General features: G+C 41.0%; 1 protein-coding gene across 1 annotated transcript in view; it reads right to left on the bottom strand.

Annotated features, from left to right (window-relative positions):
- Positions 1-2,058: 2,058 nt before the first annotated feature.
- The window catches only part of Magt1 (magnesium transporter 1), a 45,182-nt gene continuing 25,555 nt past the window's right edge, over positions 2,059-21,685 (bottom strand). Inside the window, exons 6-10 of the mRNA XM_021153097.3 lie at positions 17,078-17,167; positions 16,223-16,286; positions 12,674-12,748; positions 7,290-7,380; positions 2,059-5,087 (exon numbers count right to left, since the gene is read on the bottom strand). Coding sequence (XP_021008756.1) covers positions 5,072-5,087; positions 7,290-7,380; positions 12,674-12,748; positions 16,223-16,286; positions 17,078-17,167 — 336 coding nt within the window. The 3' untranslated portion in view covers positions 2,059-5,071. The remainder of the gene's footprint in view (positions 5,088-7,289; positions 7,381-12,673; positions 12,749-16,222; positions 16,287-17,077; positions 17,168-21,685) is intronic.

The following is a 21,685-nucleotide window of genomic DNA, read 5'->3' as shown; positions in this document are numbered from 1 at the left end:
TTTTGGCCTTGGCTTTCAATACTATCAGGATACTGTGTCAACGTTGATCTCACCCTTGCTCAGAATGGGCAGGGCCCATGTCATGAGAACTAATAGTGAATATAGAAGTTCCAAGCACAGCCTTTCTCAAAAGTATTTTAATGATTTATTTTTGAGGCAAGCTCCTCTATAGTCTGAGTGCATTCGAACTCACTATGAAGTTGAAGGTGACCTTTCTTTCACAAAGTTCCTTCCGAGTTCTTTCCTGATGTTCTACTATGGAAACTATTAAAGATACATGTGTCTAAATTTAAAATAAATATAAGCCGGGCATGGTGGCGCATGCCTTTAATCCCAGCACTTGGGAGGCAGAGGCAGGCAGATTTCTGAGTTCGAGGCCAGCCTGTTCTACAGAGTGCGTTCCTGGACAGCCAGGGCTATACAGAGAAACCCTGTCTCAAAAAAACAAGAAAAAAAAAAGAAAGTCAGCTCTAAAATAAATATAATTCAGGCCTTAGGGTCTCTTTGTTTGAGACAAGGTTTCTCAGTGCAACAGTCCTGGCTGTATTGGAACTCACTTTGTAGACCAGGCTGGCTTCAAACTCACAGAGATCTGCCTGACTGTCTCTCGGAGTGCAGGATTAAAAGCATACACACCATGCCTGGTGTCCCTGTATTTCAACTGATTTAACCCAATATTTAATTTAGAGATTACTATTTAGCCAACCAAGAAAACCACAATGCTCTATAGTGGTTCTAGTCTAGTGGCGCTCAGTCTTCTTAACGCTGCAGCCCTTTGATGCTGTTCCTCATGTTGTAGTGACCATCCTCCAACCATAAGATTGATCATTGCTACTTTATAACTGTAATTTTGGTACTGTTATGAATCATAATGTAAATACCTATATTTTTGATGGTCTTATCTAACCCCTGTGAAAAGGCCATTAGATCCCCAAGGGGGTCACCGTTTACAGGCTGAGAACCCGTTTCTTATTTAGAGAGCAGGGGTCTCACAATAGCCTTGGTTGACCTGGAAGTACTCTGCAGAGCAGGGTGGCCTCCAACCCATAGAGATCTGCCTGCTTCTACTTTCCAAAGCAGGGATTCAGGGTAAATGCCACCATGCCCAGCAGAAGAGTTTATCTTAATCTAGAAGTGATGAGCAGGCAGAACTGTTCTATGAAATGCACCGTTGCGGGACAGTACAAAAATTAGGCAACTTTAATTAAACATTTAAGATAGAATATTCTAATTTAAGAATCCCACTTTGAGGGGCTGGAGAGATGGTTCAGTGGTTAAGAGCACTGGATGGGGGCTGGTGAGATGGCTCAGTGGGTAAGAGCACCCGACTGCTCTTCCGAAGGTCCAGAGTTCAAATCCCAGCAACCACATGGTGGCTCACAACCATCCGTAATGAGATCTGGCGCCCTCTTCTGGAGTGTCTGAAGACAGCTACAGTGTACTTACATATAATAAATAAATAAATCTTTAAAAAAAAAAAAGAGCACTGGATGTTCTTCCAAAGGTCCCAAGTTCAAATCCCAGCAACCACATGGTGGTTCACAACTACCCATAATGAAATCTGATGCCCTCTTCTGGTGTGTCTGAAGACAGCTACAGTGTACTTAAATAAATAAATATTTAGGCTGGAGCGAGTGGGGTTGGAGAGAGAAGAAAAAGTGTTCGAAGACAGCTACAGTGTACTTACATGTAATAAGTAAATAAATCTTACAAAAAGAATCCCCCTTTGATATTTCATGTTGACCCCTCTGGAGAAATGTGCTGTGGTTTGAACATGAAATACCTTCACAGGCTCATCTGCTAGCTAATGGTAGTGGTTGGGAGGTTGTGGAACCTTCTAGAGACAGTCTTGCTAGCGTACATCACTGGTCTTATGCTCCTTCTGCTTCCTGACTGCCTGAGGGCTTCATGCTGCAGCTGCCATGTCTTCTCTAGATATATTCTTTTCCATCTTTGAGCCAAAATGGGCCGCGTCTTCCTGAAGTTGCTTGAGTCAGGGTATTTTATAATAGTAACAGAAAAGTAGTGACGATAGAGAATAAAAAAAAAAACATGGAATTTAGATTGTAAAAGTTTATTGACAGAAAGCAGTAAGCCAGACATTTGGTTATCTTTGCTATAGTATGTATCATTTTTGAACAGTATATTAAAAATACATAATGAATTATATTCAAACCAGTACTAGAAAAGTAAATTAAGAATCTACTTAAGGCACTTCAGATAAAAGCTAAATTTAAAATTTCCACAAAAGTAACACTATTTTAAATGAGAAAATCGGCTTTTCACAGATTTTAGCCAGAGCAAGCCTTTCTCCATTCAAGAATGTTGCTCTTAAACGAGGAGAAAACACACAAAACACTGACCACGGGAGGCACCAGCAGCTAGAGATAACACAGTAGGAGTGTTGCCCAGTTCAACTTGACAAGTCTTCACACTAGTTTCCTAAGAATCACAGCGTAAATTCATTTGGCAGAGACAAGTACAAGAATAGCAGATAAGAAATTAAGAATCACTCAATTTACAAGGAATGATCCTTCTAGTCATCAAATTTGTAGCAACCCCAACAAATCACCCCACACATTGTTTCCCCTGGGTCAATTATGTCCATCTCTTTCTATAAACTCCATTCTATAAGACATGGGAAGGCTATTGCATGATCAATAGCAGGCAATAGTCACAGTATCTTTTCTTGTTTTTTGTTTTGTCTTTGGGATAGAGTCTTTATGTAGCTCAGGTTGGCCTTACACTCACGATATGCTCAAGGATGAGGGTGAACTTCTGATTCCCCTGTCTCTGTCTCATGAGTGCACTGGAATAACACACATGTGCTTACACACATATCCAGCTTATGTGATGTTGTGGATTGAACCCATGGCTAGGCAAGCACTGTATCAACTCAGTCACATATCCATGTCTATATTTTAAATGTAGTTTCTAATATGTCTTTCCATTTTTCAGTTACATTCCTAGGTTTTTGTGGTATTTGGGATTGAACCCATAGCCTTTTAAGTGCTCTAGCACTGAGCTCCACTCCAAGCCTACACTTTCTTTCCTTTCTCTTTCTTTCTTTCTTTCTTTCTTTCTTTCTTTCTTTCTTTCTTTCTTTCTTTCTTTCTTTCTTTCTTTCTTTCTCTTTTGAGACAGGGTTTCTCTGTATAGCCCTGGGTGTCCTGGAACTCACTCTGTAGACCAGGCTGGCCTCGAACTCAGAAATCCACCTGCCTCTGCCTCCCAAGTGTGCGCCACCACTGCCCGGTCTAAGAGTACACTTTCATAACAGTAGCATTTTGGATTACTCTTAATAACTATGGTGAAAGCCAGAGTCAGCCATATTATAACCACGATTTAAATATTCCTCATGGAAAACTGGTTAGCATATATGGTTATTTTCACTACCAGGAAAAAAAGATATAATTCAAACAAATACCCTTCATAGTTTTCTCTTCTGACATATTTTTGAGATGAGGTGTTAATACGATGCCAGACTGTATCAAGTTCTTGGTCTTCTTGGATTCTACTTCAGCCAGAAGGGTAGCTAAGAGCAGAGGCAGGTGCCTGCTACCATTCTTTGTATCTCTAATTGACGGGGTAAATAAAAAGCTAAAGTGATAGCAAAAGCAGATTACAGTCAACGGTGGCACAAGCCTGCAATCCCAGCACTTGAGAAGCTAAGACAGGAGGATGAATGTGAGCTGAAGGTGGGACATCTCTCCCTAAGAGAGGTAAGAGCAGCGAGAGCTTTGTCTCAAAGACAGGTTTCAAGAAACATTGCTTTTAGAAAACCGGCACACAAAAACAAAAATGAAAACAAGAGCCATAATAGGTTTCAAGAAACACTTATTTAAAAAAATAGCCCCATGTTTTACGAACATGTGTTTTAAAAAACAAAAGACCAGGTTTCAAGGAACAGTCCTTACCAAAAGAAGGAAAAATTCATAGACCAGGTTTCAAGAAATCTTTCTAAGGCATTGGGATTGAACACAAGAGTGTAACTCTCGCTAGGCAAGAACTCTACCTCTGAGCCCCAGCCTCAGCTTGAAAACATGCTACTTTTCTTCCTTCCTTCCTTTTTTTTTCTTTTACCCTGGATACAGGGTCTCACTATGTAGCCCAGGCTGATCACAAACTCACAGAGCTCAGCCTTCGTCCACCACAGCCTGGCAAACCATTTCATTTCTGTACCTAGGCAACAAATCAGTATTTCATGATTGTGTTTTCTCATTCTTCTAAGGGAGTCCTTTCCATGAACACAACTCAGCTTATTTTTCTGTTACATAAGAATGAAATCAATAACAATGTGTAACTTACACAAACATTTGAGACCACTTATAAGTTATACTGATTTTTAGCAAGAAACTATTATTATTAGAGAAGGGCTAATTTACATAAAACTAGAAACAGAATGAATGAGAAATCTTTCCATGTACAAGGTAGTTATAGCACACTCATGCACAAATCATAGTCTTTAGTTAGAGGTACTTCTGAATGTGTAAAAGGAGGCATATGTAGCTGAATTCAGGTGGAAAGACACAGGAAGGCATGTATCTTTCCAAAGGCGACACGGTCCATTTTCAGATCACACAGTGTATATGATACCTGGGCCCAAGAGGAAAGGTCTGTAAAGCACACACATCTGCACAAAGAAGGAAAAGGACCAATGGCTTCCAGATGCAGTTGTTTGCAATAGGCAGAGGTGGAAATTCCTGCTCAGAACCTCCCATCCCCAACCTTAGATAAGATAAAATCAAGTTAACTATAGTAATTTTGAGTTTTTTCTCTAAGTCAAATGAAGTAGTAGTTTTAAATGTTTATAAAGTACTTAATTCTACAAACCCCAAATGTTTCCTAAGTTCATTGGGAAGGGAAGGTTAGGAGGAGCACAATTCCAAACACTTCATGATCTTTACAACTGCTTGTTAAGGCACTACACATCTTTGGTTAAACGATTAACTACTTAGATCACTTGACAAAAAGAGGTAATATAAAATATGTGAGTTGCATTCTTCAAACACCAAATAGTTTTTATTTTTCAGTTTCCATTACCAGTGTCAATGTTTCTCTGGAATCCTCTTTAACTCATCAGAAAGCTGAAATAAAATATATATATATCAGTACATTAGTCTCTGAAAGGAAACTAAGTTTTACTTCTTTTAGTATAAAAGCAGGTTTATTGTGTGGGGGGTAGCAAGGCCTGGAAAAGGGGTAGAGGCAGAGAAGGACAGAAGAAGAAAAAAAGGGGCTGGCTGGGAACACATGGGAAGAGAGAGGAGGAGAATAAGAAGGCTTTATTTTTTTTGATTGTTTTTTGAGACAGGATTTATTTGTGTAACAGCCTTGGCCATCTTGCACTTCACTTGCTTTGTAGACCAGGCTGACCTCAAACTCAAAGAGATCTGCCTGCTTCTGCTTCCCAAGTGCCGGAATTAAAGGAATACGCCACCACACCCAGCTAAGTTTGACGTTTTATAAATACATAGTATATTGATTTTAATATATGTACCATGGCCTAAGTATCAAAAACAAAAGTGAGAAACACAGAAAGACCCAGTAGTCATTTTCGTTTTTTGAGACAGTGTCTCATATAATGAGCTCAAACATATAATGAGTTTGAAGCCAGCTCAAATTCATTATGTAGCCAAAGACAATCCAGCTCTGATCATGGCTGTATTTCTGGGATTATAAGTCTGCAATACCATAGGATGACACCTATGTATTAAAACATAGACTGTGGAAGCGGGAGTAATGGTTCAGGAGTTAACAACATATACGGCTCTCACAGAAGACTCAGGTTCAATGCCCAGCACCCACATGGCAGCTCACAACCAATGGTAACTAGTTCCAGAGGCTTCAAAGCCCTTCTTCTGACCTCTGTGGGCACCAGGTATGCATGTGCTACACATACATACACGCAGGTAAAACACTTATACATATAAAAATAAATAAGTCTTTAAGAAATAATACCCAAATATATTTATAATACTCAGATTATAAAACTAACACAGGCCAGCCAACCATTTCACTTGCCTGTAACAGCAAAACCAAAAACCTGAAACATTAACAATTTCCTCTCCTAAGCCACTGGGATCGCTATTAACTTTATAAATATTTGAAACTATCTAGCTGTTTTCCTCTTCTGTTTTTTAGGTTTCTTTTTATTAATTTGAATTATGTGTGTCTATATGTAAGTAGATGCACATGAGTGCAGGTTTCCTCAGAGGCCAGAGGCATTAGATAACCTAGAGCTGGAATTACACAGATGGCTGTGAGCCACCTTGACATGGCATGGTGTTGGGAAGCACTTGTAAGTCAAGCTAGAGGAGGACCTTAAAACACACATGCATACACAAAACAAAACAAAACAAAACCAACCAAGAACCCAAGGAGCTGGAGAAATGCTCTTCTAGAGGACCTGAACCCACATGGTGCAGCTTATAACCAACTCTAACTCTAGCTCCAGGGGAAAGAAATGATATTCTCTTCTGGCCTCTGCATACATACATGAGGTGTGTGTGTGTGTGTGTGTGTGTATGTGTGTCTTTATGTATACACAAACAATAGCCAGGGGGTGGTGGTGCACACCTTTTATACCAGCAGAGGCAGGCAGATTTCTGTGACTCAAGGCCAACTTGGTTTATAAAGCAAGTTCCAGGACGGCCAGAGCTACACAGAGAAACACTGTCTTGAAAAACAAAACAAACCAAACAACCCCCCTTCCAACAAAACTCCTTGCAATTCCATAAAAGAAATTACCAGATAGCTGTGGTGGTGCACACCATTAATGCCAGCACTGGGAGGCCAAGGCAGGCAGATCTCTGTGAGTTGGAATTCAGCCTTACCTATATAGTGAGACCCTATCTCAAATTAGAGGGGGAGAGGGATAAAGACCACACAAACCAGGCAGGAGAGGTACATGCCCGTAGTTCCAGCACTTGAGATGCAGAAGCACTGCTGCCAAGTTCAAGGGAAGCCTGGGCTGCATAATGAGTCCCAAGCCAGTGAGAGATACATAGTGAGACCCTATCTCAAAACGACAACATAAAAAATGCACACTCAAGTACAATGACCTCCACAACACAGTATGATAGTGTAAGCCCAGAACTTAGGTGATAGAGTCAGGAGGATCAGGAGTTCAAGGCTAGTCTGATCCTGTTGCAAAACCAAAATGAAACAGGAAAACAAGTGGAAACCAGGAGACATTTCAAAATGAAGGCATAGAAAGGTAAGCAATAAACTATTATAAAGCAATACTAACTCTAATCATTTTAAGAATAGGTAAAATAAGAATATACCTGTATGGATAGCCATGGTATTTTGATCGAAAGATAGAGAGCATCCAACTGAAGAATAACACAACGAGTCCAATCCCAGCAATACACATCACTGTGAGAAAAAAAAAAATGTCATCAGCTCGCCCCTGTGAAACCACCTGCACAGTGTAGGCTGGACACTGCCAAAGAGGAAAGCACACTAAGCCTCCGCTCTCCAACTGATTTAAGCCTCATCTGCGGGAGGGGAGGGTTTTATCATTTTAATATAGACTCTGAAGACAAAGGTTAGGAGGAAGAGAGGTGGCCTGGAAGAAAGTAAGGCACATCATAGAGATTCACTCCCATCTCATCTCCTCCCACCTTAAGACAGCGTTTCTCTGTGTGCCACTGGCTGTCCTAGAACTCACTATGTAGGCCAGGCTGGCTTCAAACTCCAAAAGATCTGCTTGCCTCTGCCTCCTAGAGTGCTGGGGTTAAAGGTGTGTGTCATTACTGCCCAGCTCTCATCTTCACTTAAAAAAAAAGAATTATTTATTTATTGTATGTATATGAATACATTGATTGTAGCTGTCTTCAGACACACCAGAAGAAGGCATTGGATCCTATTACAGATGGCTGTGAGCTATTCTGTGGTTGCTGGGAATTGAACTCAGGACCTCTGGAAGAGCAGTCAGTGCTCTTAACCACGGAGACGTCTTTCCAGTCCTCATTTCCACTTTTTAATCTTTCAGAGTTTGCATTACTTGTAAGCTTACTCCAGTACAGTGCAATAGAGTCAATTTACTTATATACCTGTGCAATTCAATTGTATAAAACAATACATTTCCTTAAATATATCACACAGTGCCTATAATCTCACAGTTCATGAAGCAGAGGCAGCAGGATTGAAGCAAATATAAGGCCAGGTCAGTGGACAAAGCAAGTTCCAGGCTAACCAGGATTATATAGCGAGACCCTGACTTGAAGGATAAAAAAGAAAAAATTAAAAGCATCACAGCCTTCAATAGTTTAACGTTAAAAAAATAGTCTCCTATCTGTAATCCCAGCACTTGAGAAGAAGAGTTATAAATATCAAGTGTTCGAGGCCAGCTTAGACTAAGTACTAAGTATGAGATCAGCTTGGCCTATATGACAGTATCTCCAGAAGACAAAAAAGGCCAAGTATGGAGCTAGAGAGATGGCTCAACAGTTCCAAGCACGGACTGCTCTTACAGAGGACACAAGTTCACTAACAAGCACCCCTATCAGTATGCTCAAAAGTACCTGTAACGCCAATTCCAGGACGGATCTAACACCTCTGGTCTCCAAGGATACCTACGTATACTCATATGCACATACCCATACCCAAACAGACAGACACACATATAATTAAGCATTGTAAAAATAGGTCTTAAAGAAAAACGGTCAGTTGTGGTGGAGTACACATGTAATTCAGTACTCAGGAAGTGCAGTTAGAACCAGTAGTTAGAGTACACCCTGAGCAGAGGTGTATTCTACATGGTGAGTTCAGATGCAAGCATGCTCTTTCTACATAGCAAATTCCAAGCCAGTCAGGGCTATGTAGTAGGACTATATTTAAAAAAAAAAAATCCAAGAATTAGATGAAATTATGATGATTTCAATATACTCTGCTACAGTGTTTTACCACTTAAATTCATACTAGATTGTGTTTTGATGGCATTTTCCAAATGAGGAATACCTAAATGGGCAATCCAAACAAATCACCATTGGGCCAGCAAGGTGGTTCAGCAAGAAAAAGTGCTTGCTGCCAAGCCTGACTGAGGTTGATCCCCAGGACCCGCGTACTAAGAGAGAGAAGGGACTCTTACAAGTTGTCCTCTGAACTCAACATACATGTTGTGGCATTCACATACATACATACATACATACATACATACATACTGTGGTGGTGATTTGAATAGGTATGGCTCCCTTATAGACTCAGGTGTTTGAATGCTTGACCCATGGGAAGTGGCACTATTAGGAGGTGTTGGAATAGGTGTGTCATTGTGGGTGTGGGCTTTGAGATCTTTTAATGCTCAAGCTCCATCCAGAGCCTTCTCTTGGCTGCCTGCAGAAGCAGTCCCTTTCTGCTGCCTATGGATCAAGATATAGAACTCTCTGCTTCTCCAGCACTATGTCTGTCTGTATGCTGTCATGCTTCTTGCCATGATGATAACAGAATGAATCTATGAAACTACATCAGCCCCAAGTAAATGTTGTCTTTCAAAAGAGTTGCCTTGGACATGGTGCCTCTTCACAGCAACAAAACCCTAAGACACATAATATGTACATACATACATATATACATACACACACATACATACAAACATAGACACACATGAAATAATAAAAATACTCTAAAAATAAATCTAGAAAAAAGACATCACGGGCTGGTGAGATGGCTCAGTGGGTAAGAGCACCCGACTACTCTTCCGAAGGTCCAGAGTTCAAATCCCAGCAACCACATGGTGGCTCACAACCATCCGTAACGAGATCTGATTCCCTCTTCTGGAGTGTCTGAAGACAGCTACAGTGTACTTACATATAATAAATAAATAAATCTTTAAAAAAAAAAAAAAAAAAAAAAAAAAAAAAGAAAAAAGACATCACAATGTATTATTTACTAATACATTAGTAGATATATCTTATAATGAACAGTTTATTTTTATTATTTTTGGGACACGGTCTCACAATGTAGCAGTGAATGACCCCCCCCCCCCCCCCCGCCCAACTCTGAGATGATCTTGCCTCCTCAGTGTTTGGAGTATAGGTGTGTATCACCTATGCCTGGCAAAAATTATCTGTCAAATCAGAAATCCAATATATTTATCTTTTGACAGAAAAATATTAGGTATGAATAACTTATCATTTTAATAAAGTCCCAGAAATTGTGCTAACAAGTTATATTGTAGGCATCTTTCTGAAATAATAAAAATGTGTGAATATTTGTTTCCTTGAGACGGTCTCTCATGTAGTCTGAGATGGCTTCAAACTCACTATGTAGCATAAGATGGCCTTGAACTCCTTAACCCTTCTGCTTCTACTGGCTAAGTGCTTGAATTCCAAGTGTGTCACCTTGCATAGCTTCTTTGGTTTTTCAGACAGGGATTTAGTATACAGCACAGGGGTGGGGGGTTCAATTGGCCACAATCTTGTCTCAGCCTCTGGAGTGAAGGGATAAAAGACTATGCCACCACACCCAACAATATGTGCATGCTCTAAAGTGTAAAAAGTACATGCTCCCAGGGGGTCAAGAGCTTGTCATTCTATTACTTTCTACTTCTCAAGGTTTGGAATTATAGGTGTGTACTGTCACAGCACACCTAAGCTTTTGATTTGTTTTATTTCAAGGTAGGGTCTCTTACAGCCTTGTCTTGCTTAGAACTTGCTATATTTACCAGTCTGGCCTCAAATGGGTTGATCTGATGCTGCTATGTATTCAAATGCTAAATACTGGCCCCGAAGATCTGGTTGCCCCTGAGGAGACCCTCATGTACACCAAGTGATGGATGCTATGTAACCTTGCTCCCCAGATTAGTCAATAAAAGGCTAAATCCTGTGATTGGGCAGTCTATAGAGGTAGATGTGTTTTCAGTTACCTGGCTGGGGGTCCCAGGGAGAGAAGAAAGGATACCAAGGGAGAAGAAGGCTGCCAGAGAGAGGGCTGGGTATAAGCTAGAATAGTTCCAAAGCCTGCCTAACCTAGACTTACAGCTTATAAATAAAATACCTGGATTTTATGTCTTTTATATGGAATAGCTTGAATTTACAACAATTTCTACACACAAACTTGCATCAGTATTACTTCTGCCTCCCAAGTATTTTTGTTGTGGTTTTTTTTCAAGACAGGGTTTCTCTGTGTAGCCCTGGCTGACCTGGAACTTACTCTGTACACCAGGTTAGCCTCAGAAATCCACCTGTATCTGCTTCCCGAGTGCTAGGATTAAAGGTGTGTCCCATTACCCCTTACACACACACACACACATACACACATTTTGTACTGTTAGTGTGTGCTCATTTACAAAAAACAACCTACAATAGAGATAGATTCCTGGCCGGGCGTGGTGGCGCACGCCTTTAATCTCAGCACTCGGGAGGCAGAGGCAGGCGGATTTCTGAGTTCGAGGCCAGCCTGGTCTACAAACTGAGTTCCAGGACAGCCAGAGCTATACAGAGAAACCCTGTCTCGAAAAACCAAAAAAAAAAAAAAAAAAAAAAAAAAAAAAAAAAAAAAAGAGATAGATTCCCAGGCCTGTTCACAGTTTTTTTTGTTTTTTGTTTCCTTTTGGGATATTGGTGATTGAATCAAGATTCTAGAACATATTAGGCAAGTGCTCTACCACACAGTCATATAGATCCATTAGGCCTTGAACTTGTGATTCTCCTACCTCACCCCCCTGAATGTACGGAATTATGGGCTACTGCCATCAAGTCTGGTTCTCACACATTCAATTTTTAAAATGTTTTTACAGATGGGGCTGGAGAAGTGCCTCAGTGGGTAAAATACTTGGCTATCATGCATTGGTCCTTGGGTTCATTCCCCAGCAAAGCAGACAACCACATATAACGGCACTATCTGTAACCTAATACTTGAAGGTGAAACAGGAAGATCATAGATTCAAGGTCAGCCTCAGGTACATAGCCAGTCTGAAGCTGATCTGGGCCATATAGACCTTGTCTCAAAAAAAAAAAAAACCAACCAGCAACAAAAACCCAAGATGTTCTTATGAGTGGGAAGAGATGGTGAGCATGGAGGCTGAGGCAGGAGGCTTGGAAGTTTCACTTCTGGCTGGTGAGATGGCTCAGTGGGTAAGAGCACTGACTGCTCTTCCTAAGGTCCTGAGTTCAATTCCCAGCAGCTACATGGTGGCTCTTAACCACCCGTAATGAGATCTGACGCCCTCTTCTGGTGTGTCTGAAGATAGCTACAGTGTACTTATGTAAATAAAGCTTTGGGCAGGAGTGAGCAAGGCAGAGTTGACCAGAGCGAGCAGACATCCTAAAAATTCAATTCCCAACAACCACATGAAGGCTCACAACTATCTGTACAGCTACAGTGGACTCACACACATTAAAGAAAGAAAGAAAGAAAGAAAGAAAGAAAGAAAGAAAGAAAGAAAGAAAAGAAAGAAAGGAAGGAAGAAAGAGAAAGTTCCAGCTCAGCTGGGCCATGTAACAGAGCTTATCTCAAAACAAAAGAAAGTCAACGGAACAAAAAAATGGGAAGAAATAGATTATAATAAAATCATTAGTTTTCTTGGTGGAATAACATAGAAAACTCTTCCTACAAGTTGCAGTTTCTTTTTCGAATTTTCTATAAAGGGAAAGTGATTAGTTAAGATTCTTTTTTTTTTTTTTTCTGGATTAAAGGCAGAATTGAACCATTGTGGCATGTGACTTACTCCTTCGCTTCCCAATATCCATGTCAGAGGTAGCAGCTTCACATAAAAGCACCATACCTAAGGTAACACCACCATCTTAGAGAAACTGTTTAAGGAGAAATTCATGTAGCCACAAAAGACAGCCGTTTTCCTATTCCCAGTTTCTCATGAAGAAAATTAAGATGAATTTATAAACCTTAAGGTAGTAACCCAAACAAATAATTCTTCTATGTTTACAATATTAACTGTAAAGATTTAATTAAAAAGTAAAGTTGAGCCAGGCTTGGGAGACAGGCCAGCCTAGGGTACATAAGATCATGTAACTGGTATGGTGGTACGCATCTTCAATCTGAGCACTTGGAAGGCAGAGGCAGGCAGAGCTCTGTGAGCTCAAAGCCAGCCTGGTTTATGTATTATAGGCCACTCAGTGCTACATAGTAAGACCCTGTTTCAAAGAAACAAACCAAACCAACACCAAAACCCCATATTGATCCCCTCAAAAAAATATGGCTAAACATACTTCAGTTTTGTAAAGTAAAACATACTTCTAAGAAATCCCACCTATATATAAAATGAGCTTTTTGGATATCACATTTTGAACACAGCAATTTTCTAACCCCACTAGTCATCACCAACACCCCTGAAAAGGACATCCTTAAAATATACATCATTTTAGACAATAGCAACTCACTTTTACATGGAAAATAATCTCAGACATTCAACAATTAAATTTTCGAGCAGAAATTATTACTCAGCTATCCAATTTTGTCATATTTTAATGAAAAAGGAAAATTCCCCCATGTAGAATAACCTTATACTTATTCATTTTGATAACACCAGCTACATAAGTCAAAATGGGAAATACTACAGCATAGAAGCACACTGCATGGTTGAATAATAAGCGGTATCAATATTTAAAGAAAAAAGTTTGTTCAAGCAGAAAAGAGACCATCACCTGTACTTTGTGAATACTAGTAATGGTCAAACATTCCAAGTTAATTATGTACATGATGCACATTGTAAGCTACTGCCTATGGGTATAATTAAGTGATATGAGAGAAATGGGTATTCTGATGACTATATTCACCTCTTCATTACTATCTTTTTTTTTGTTTTTGTTTTTGTTTTTAAGAGGGTTTCTCTGTGTAGCCCTGGCTGTCCTGGAGCTCACTCTGTAGACCATGCTGGCCTCGAACACAGAAATCCGCCTCCCTCTGCTGGGATTAAAGGCGTGAGTTACCACTGCCCGGCTTCATTACCATCTTGTATTCTCTCCTCAATAGCCTTATTAAGAACAACTGCCAAGGTGGTAAGATATCGATAAAAGCAATGTAAGGGAGGATGGGTTTATTTAGGCGCAGTTTCACAGTTCATTATGGTGGAAATCACAACCACAGAAGCACAGGGCAGCTGGTCACACTGGATCCAGGAGAGAAAAAAGGATGAATGCCCACTGTACTGACTAGTTTTATGTAAACTTCACATAAGCTAGAGCTGTCTGAGGAGGGAGCCTCAACTGAGAAAATGGCTCCATGAGATTGGGCTGTAGGCAACCCTGCTGGGCATTTTCTTAATTAGTAACTGATGGCACCCAGCCCATGGTGAGTGGTATCATCCCTGGGCTGGTGATTCTGGGTTCTAACACGGGTGCTCCCATAAGCAAGCCATGGGGACCCAACCAGTAAGCAGCACTCCTCCATGGCTTCTGCATCAGCTCCTGCCTCCGGGATCCTGCCCTGCCTGAGTTCCTGTCCTGACTTACGTTGGTGAACTGTAATGTGGAAGCATAAGCTGAATAAACTCTTTGCTCATATCAATATCTTACCACCTTAGTAGGAAGACTGACAAATACACAGGGCTATTCATGTAGCCCCTCCCACTTCTACCCTCTAACAGAATCTTCATTAGGTGATGTCACTGACTGCCCAGAATTTTATTTGAACTGTGCTACTGTATGAGGCTCTGTGTATCCAGTCTTCCATGCCTTCACTCCCGTTCATTGATGTCAGGCCAACCTGCTATAGGAGGTATGAAGGTCCTCATGTTCAAAGATAAGCACAAGGGGACCTGAAATGTTACCCAAAAGGCTTATCCCTTCAAGGGAAGGAATTCTTTATCTGTCATCCAGAGGCCTGGGAGTAGACAAGCATTCTACACTAGTGATGTTTATGCTGTGTGGCTCGTGGGACCACATCAGAGCTTTCCCCAGAACCTGATCTCAAGCTCAATTTTCTCAGTTAGTCTCTAGGTCCCATCTTTATGTCATATGTTGTCCATCTGTAGAACCTATCTTTATTAAGCTGTCAGATGGACTTCACGAAGCGTCCCTGTCGTCGTGTCTGATTCTTATTTAGCTTACTTTGTTCCTCAAAGAGGTTTCTGCATGCTTTATTGGGCACACAGGATTGAATTCATTATCACCAGAAAAAAAAATCATCAAAATTTGCTGGGCTTAAATATGCCTAAAATAAGCGACTTGGAAGTTTGAGTCAACACCGGCTACTGAGTTTGATGGGCTGAGCTGCCTTCTCCCCTCCCACTGACCCTGGACATCACAGAGACCCTTACAACTAACCGCCCCCCCAAATCTGGATAGTTCACAGATGTCTTCCCCAATAAAACTCTTTCAGTTTTCATCCTAAAAAAAAAAAAATGACTGCCCATGTCCCATGTTTATAATTAATTTAATTAGCTTTTAATTAATTTAACTTAAAATTGTGTATATATATATGTGTGTGTGTAGCATAGGTACACCTGTTTGCACGTGTGTTAGATGTGTAGAGGTCAGAAGACAAGTTGTAGGAATTGGTTCTTTCATTCCACTGTGTCAGTCCTGGAGATCTAACTCAGGTTGTCAAGGTGGCTGGCAGGCACACACTCTGCAGCCCACTGCTTTTTTAAAAAACAAAAAACAAAAAAAACAAAATCTCACCGAGATTCTTTTCCAGCACTTTTTTCCCAGTATTTTTCCTTTTTCTTCCTGCGGCACTTTATATGCAGGGTTTCTCTGAAAAGTGCTTGGAATTGACCTTGGGGTCTTGTGCATGCTAAGCCAGTGCTATACTACCGAGATAGAGCTCAGTTCCAACTTCTCTTCTAGCCTATTAAATTAATGTTTCACCCTTTCTTTCTTTCTTTCTTTCTTTTTTTTTTTTTTTTTTTAATTTTTGGTCTGAGACAGGATTTCTCTGTATAGCCCCGGCTGTCCTGGAACTCTATAGACCAGGTTGGCCTCTGCCTCCTGATTAAAGGTGTGCGCTACCATCACCGGGCCTAATGTTTCATTTTAAATACCACCTAAACCCTTCCTTCTAAACCCTCAGTTCTATTTAGCTTTATTAACAAGACATGCCATGCTTCTATTATGTGTAGACCTCCATACATCAGTGAGCTCATCAACTGGCTTGGTCAGATTTAAGGTTTGAGGAAGACATAAGCAACAGAATTTCCAAAGGATATTATGCCTGCATTAGGATATCAGCTCCAACCAAATGCTGTACAGAGAACACAAAATTGTAAGAAAACAGGCAAATTAAAATGTAACAATAAAGACTTATTGTCAAAGGATACTGAACAGAAGAACGATGTGGGTTTCAGCTACAAACTGGGCCTGGCTGCTCCCGTGGATGTAATTCTGGGAGGAGAAGACAAATGCAGTCTTTGTATTATATACTGAATTATAGTGTTGTAAGCCTAAAATATGGTATGTTAAACATTAGGAAAGTATCAGTTCACTTTCTCTATGTAAGCATGTAGCACACTTTTGTGAGGCTGTTAAAAGCTACCTCAGGGGGGCTGGTGAGATGGCTCAGTGGGTAAGAGCACCCGACTGTTCTTCCAAAGGTCCAGAGTTCAAATCCCAGCAACCACATGGTGGCTCACAACCATCCACAACGAGATCTGGCGCCCTCTTCTGGAGTGTCTGAAGACAGCTACAGTGTACTTATATAATAAATAAAATAAATCTTTAAAAAAAAAAAGCTACCTCAGTATTTACTTATTTCTCCTTTCTTTGCACTTGTACTGTATATTTCACAAAAATGTTAAGAAAAACAATATTTAAGTATATAAACCTACGTGTGAAAACAATGCAGACATGACAATAGGGAGCACATTTTCCCAACCAATCACCATATCTGTTAGTCCCTAGCACAGTGGCTAGAAGCAACAGATAATGAGATACTTGACTAATTTTCATATTTAGTTTGAGACTTAACTATCCTAGTCAAGAGATCTCAATAAATGGAATAAAGACTGTTCCACTTTGGAGCACTGTATGCTCTAAGTGTAACTGGAGCTCATTAACAAAGATTAAACAGTCAAAACTGTATCTAGTTGCTGTATATGTCAGCACTGGCCTCACATGGTAATCATCATTACAGTAACTTTAGTATCCAATGCAAAGAAATTGCAAACTTTCCTTACCACATGTCCTGTGTGGGGATTCTTATGAGCATATGGTGGTCCTCTTATATGGTTCCACATTTGGCCAGATGTCATAGCAAGCACAAAACACTAGAAAACAAAAATCATGGAATACTCATGGTTTAGCTAGCTCATACTGATTAGGTTAGTGGGTACACGAAAACACTTATCCATTCAGAAAACACTTGACATTTTTTCAAATAAATGATTTTTTTATTAAAATGTATATTTTACCATAAGGATCACAATTCAACATCATTTCTAAAGGGATTTTAAACTATAATTAAACAGAAGAGTTTCAAACTTGAGTATTGGAAATATATCTGAAAAATATTTTTTCTTTCTTTCTTTCTTTCTTTCTTTCTTTCTTTCTTTGGTTTTTTTGAGACAGGGTTTCTCTGTATAGCCCTGGCTGTCCTGGAACTCACTTTGTAGACCAGGCTGGCCTCGAACTCAGAAATCTGCCTGCCTCTGCCTCCGGAGTGCTGGGACTAAAGGTGTGCGCCACCACGTCCGGCTGAAAAATATTTTCAAAAGAATTGTAAAGTGGGGCTTGAGTGATGGCTCAGTGGTTAAGAACTCATGCTACTGTTCCAGGGGATCTGAGTTTGGGTCCCAGGCCCCATAATGGGTGGCTCAGAACTTCTATAACTCCAGCTTGTAGGGAATCAAATGCCCCTATAGACTCTACACATACCTGTACTCATACATATAACCCCCCAACACATATACTAAAAATAAAATAAAATATAAAAAGAAAAACCCTCTACAAAGAATCAGTTGCTTGAAGCTTTGGAGATGCTAATAATATGAAGGAGATAAACCCATTTTAAGACAGAAAATAAAAATACACAAAATCCACAGAGAGATGACTTGGCATATAAAGGAACTTGTCATAAACCTTCACAATGTGTTTGAAATCTCCAAGACCCACATGATGGAAGCTGGTAACTGAATATGGGGACTGTTCCTGCCATGCTGATAATGGACTAACCCTCTGAACTGTAAGCCAGCCCCAGTTAAGTGTTTTCCTTTATAAGAATTGCCTTAGTCATCACGTCTCTTCACAGCAATGAACACTATGACAGACCCAAAAGCTCTCATGTTTGAATGGTTGGTACACAATTGGTAGAACTGTTTGGGTTGGATTTTGAGGTGTGGCCTTTTGAAAGGAAGTGCGTCACTGAGGGTAAGCTTGGAGGTCTCAAAAGATTTGTGCCATTCCCAGTGTGCTCCCTGCCTCCTGACTTTGGATTGAGATGTGAGCTATCACCCTCTGAAGCTAAGTCAAATTAAATGCTTTCTTTTATAAAGTTGCCTCGGTCAGAGCGTTTTATAACAGCAGTAGAAAAGCAATGACCTAAGAGACAATGACCTAAGTTCAACTCCCAGAATCCATATAAAAAAGCTGAGGGCATGTAGCTGGAGCGAAGGCTCAGCAGTTAAGAGCATTTGCTTCTCTTGTAAAGGACTGAAGTTTGATTGCACTCCCATCTGGCAGTTTACAAATGCCTATAACTCTAGGGGATCCAGTACCCTCTTCTGGCCTCCAGCCAGCCTAACTCAAACCACTGAGACACCTTCTAAAATGCAAAAACAAAAACAAGGTGGACAGATCTTGAGCAACAACAGGAGACATTCCCTTTCGGACCTCCACAAACATGAACATACATCTACATAAATAAGCATCAGCATGCACTTGCACTGAAAAAAATGGGGCTGAATAGATGGCTCAGTGGGTTAGATTACTTGCTACAAAAATAAGAGGATCTGAGTCCAAATACCCAGTACCCTTGTTAAAAGCCTGGCATGGCTGTACATCTATGTAATGCTGTGTTGAAAAACAGAGACAGGCAGATCTCAAGAGCTCACTGGCCAGCTGATTTGAGATCCGCTAAAAAAAAAAAATAAGGTGGAGTTGGGTGTGGTGGCTCATGCCTTTATTCCCAACCCTTGGAGAGGCAGAGATGGATCTCTGAATTCAAGGCCAGCTTGTCTACAAAGTGAGTTCCAGGATAGCAGGGCTGTTGCACAGAGAAAACCCTGTATCTGGGTGGAAAAGGTAGAGAGCAATAAAGAATGACTCTAAATATTCTCCTCTGGTCTATGCATGTGCACTTGTATGCATACACACTCTTTCACAGGCATGCACCCACATCCCACAGCAAAAAAGCGAAGCTACTTTTCACATAGATGATAGCTAACAGAATCAAAGAGAATATTCTGGGTGCACTAGTATGTGCTTATAATCTCTGAAGTAGGGAAGTGGAGACAGGAGGCTCTCTGAGGAACCACTGTACAACAGTCAACCCAGTTAATTCCTGGTTCAGAGAGAGACCTTGAGAGAGATGCCCAATGTCTACTTGTGGCCTATACACATGAGAGAGAGAGAGAGAGAGAGAGAGAGAGAGAGAGAGAGAGAGAGAGAGAGAGAAAGGAAGGAAGAAAGAAAGAAAGAAAGAAAAAGAAAGAAAGAAAGAAAGAAAGAAAGAAAGAAAGAAAGAAAGGAAGAAAGAGAGAGGAGAGAAAAGAAAATAGAGGGTTTCAGGGAAGTGCAAATCAAAACAACTCTGAGCCTCCACCTTACACCAGTCAGAATGGCCAGGAACAAAGACAAAAGAGACAAAACTCATGCTGGCCAGGGTGGGGAGCACAGGGAACAGCAAGAGCACACCTCCATTGCTAGTGGGAGTGCAAGCTTCTACAATCACTTGGAAATCAATATGGTGGTTCCTTAGAAAGCTGGGATGGAATCAACCTCAAGACCCAGCTATATTATTCCTGGGCATATACCCAAAAGATGCTCCAACATATAACAACGACACATGCTCCTAGCAGCCTTAGCTGCTAGCAACACTATGTTCATAGCAGCCTTATTTATAATAGCCAGAAACTGGAAACAACCCCGATGTCCCTCAACAGAAGAATGGATACAGAAAATGTGGTACATTTACACAATGGAGTACTACTCAGCTATTAAAAACAAGGGCATCATGAAATCTGCAGGCAAATGGATGGAACTACAAATGTTCATCCTGAGTGAGGTAATCCAGACTCAGAAAGACACACATGGTACGGACTTACTTATAACTGGATATTAGCCTTAAAGTGAAGGATAACCATGCTATAATCAGACCCAGAGGAGCTAAGTAACAGGTAAGACCCAAGGGGGAATATATGTGTATGTATCTCACTGAGAAGGGGAAACAGAGAAGACGTTATGGTTGATAGGGAGAGGGGACTAGGTAGGGGTGGGGATGGGGATGGGAACAAGAGGGATCAGGTGTGGGTTGGATGGGGAGAGAGAGTACTGAGAGACAACTGCAATGAAAGGGGCATCTCTGGGTCAAGCTAAAAACCAAAGGCAATGGAAACTCCCTGGAATCAGTGAGGGTGACCTTAGCTAAGACTCCTAGCAAGGAGGGATACAGAGCACAAACCAGCTATCTCTGCCTAACCAGTCCAGACTTCCAGTGGAGGTACTGGGACACCAAACCAACCATAAACCTTTGACCTACATACAACTTGTTCTGCATACAAGATGTACTGTGGTAAAGGTGACACAGAAGTTGTGGGAGTGGCCAACCAATGACTAGTCCAGCTTGAGGCCCATGCCATGAGAGGGAGCCCACCCATGACACTGCCTGGAGGGCCAGCACCTGGAGGATGGAGAGCACAGAGGCCTAGGATAGAACTAAGCAGGAATGGGGAAAAGGCAATGAATTAACTCCTAATGATATTCTGCTACACTCATAAATTGGTGTCTAGCCCATTGTCATCAGAGAGACTTCATCCAGCAACTGATAGAAACAGATGCAGAAACCCACAGCCAAGTATTAAACAGAACTTGGGGAGTCCTGCAAAAGAGGGGAGGAAGGATTGTAGGAGCCAGAGGGGTCAAGGACACAAGAAAACCCACAGAATCAACTAAACCTGGCCCACTGGGGCTTACAGAGACAACCAAAAGACAGGGAACCTGCATTGGCCTGATCTAGCTTGGTCTTCTTCTCTGATTCTGTTGCCTTCCTTTGGGACTCTTTCCTCCTACTGAGTTGTCTTGTCTAGCCTAGTCTTACTGCAACTTGCTATGTCATGGCTCCTTGATAGTCATTAAAGTCAGCCCTTTTCTGAAAAGAATGGGAGGAGGAATGGATACAGGGGTGGGGCAGAGAGGAGAGGTGGAGTGGGAGGGGCTAGGAAGAGAATAGGAAGGAGAAACTGCCATAGAGATGTAAAATAAATAAAATTCAATAAAAATGAGTAAAATTGAAAAAAATAACAAAATTCAGATGATAGTGGTGCACACCTTTAATCCCAGCACTCAGGAGGCAGAGGCAGGTAGACCTCTATGAGTTCAAAAGTCAGCCTGGGGAGCTGGAGAGATGGCTCAGCAGTTAAGAGCAGTGAAGGCTCTTCCGAAGGTCCTGAGTTCAAATCCCAGCAACCACATGGTGGCTTACAACCATCTGTAATGGGATCTGATGCCCTCTTCTGGTGTGTCTGAAGACCGCTGTAGTGTACTTCATAACAATAAATAAATCTTTAAAAAAAATGTCAGCCTGGTCTACAGAGTGCCAGGACAGACAAGGCTACACAAAGAAACCCTGC

Source organism: Mus caroli, unplaced genomic scaffold, assembly GCF_978045245.1.
Source record: "Mus caroli unplaced genomic scaffold, Mus_caroli_1 scaffold_5, whole genome shotgun sequence".
NCBI lineage: Eukaryota > Metazoa > Chordata > Mammalia > Rodentia > Muridae > Mus > Mus caroli.
Note: the sequence above shows the minus strand (reverse complement) of the source record. Positions and strands in the feature narration are given on the sequence as shown.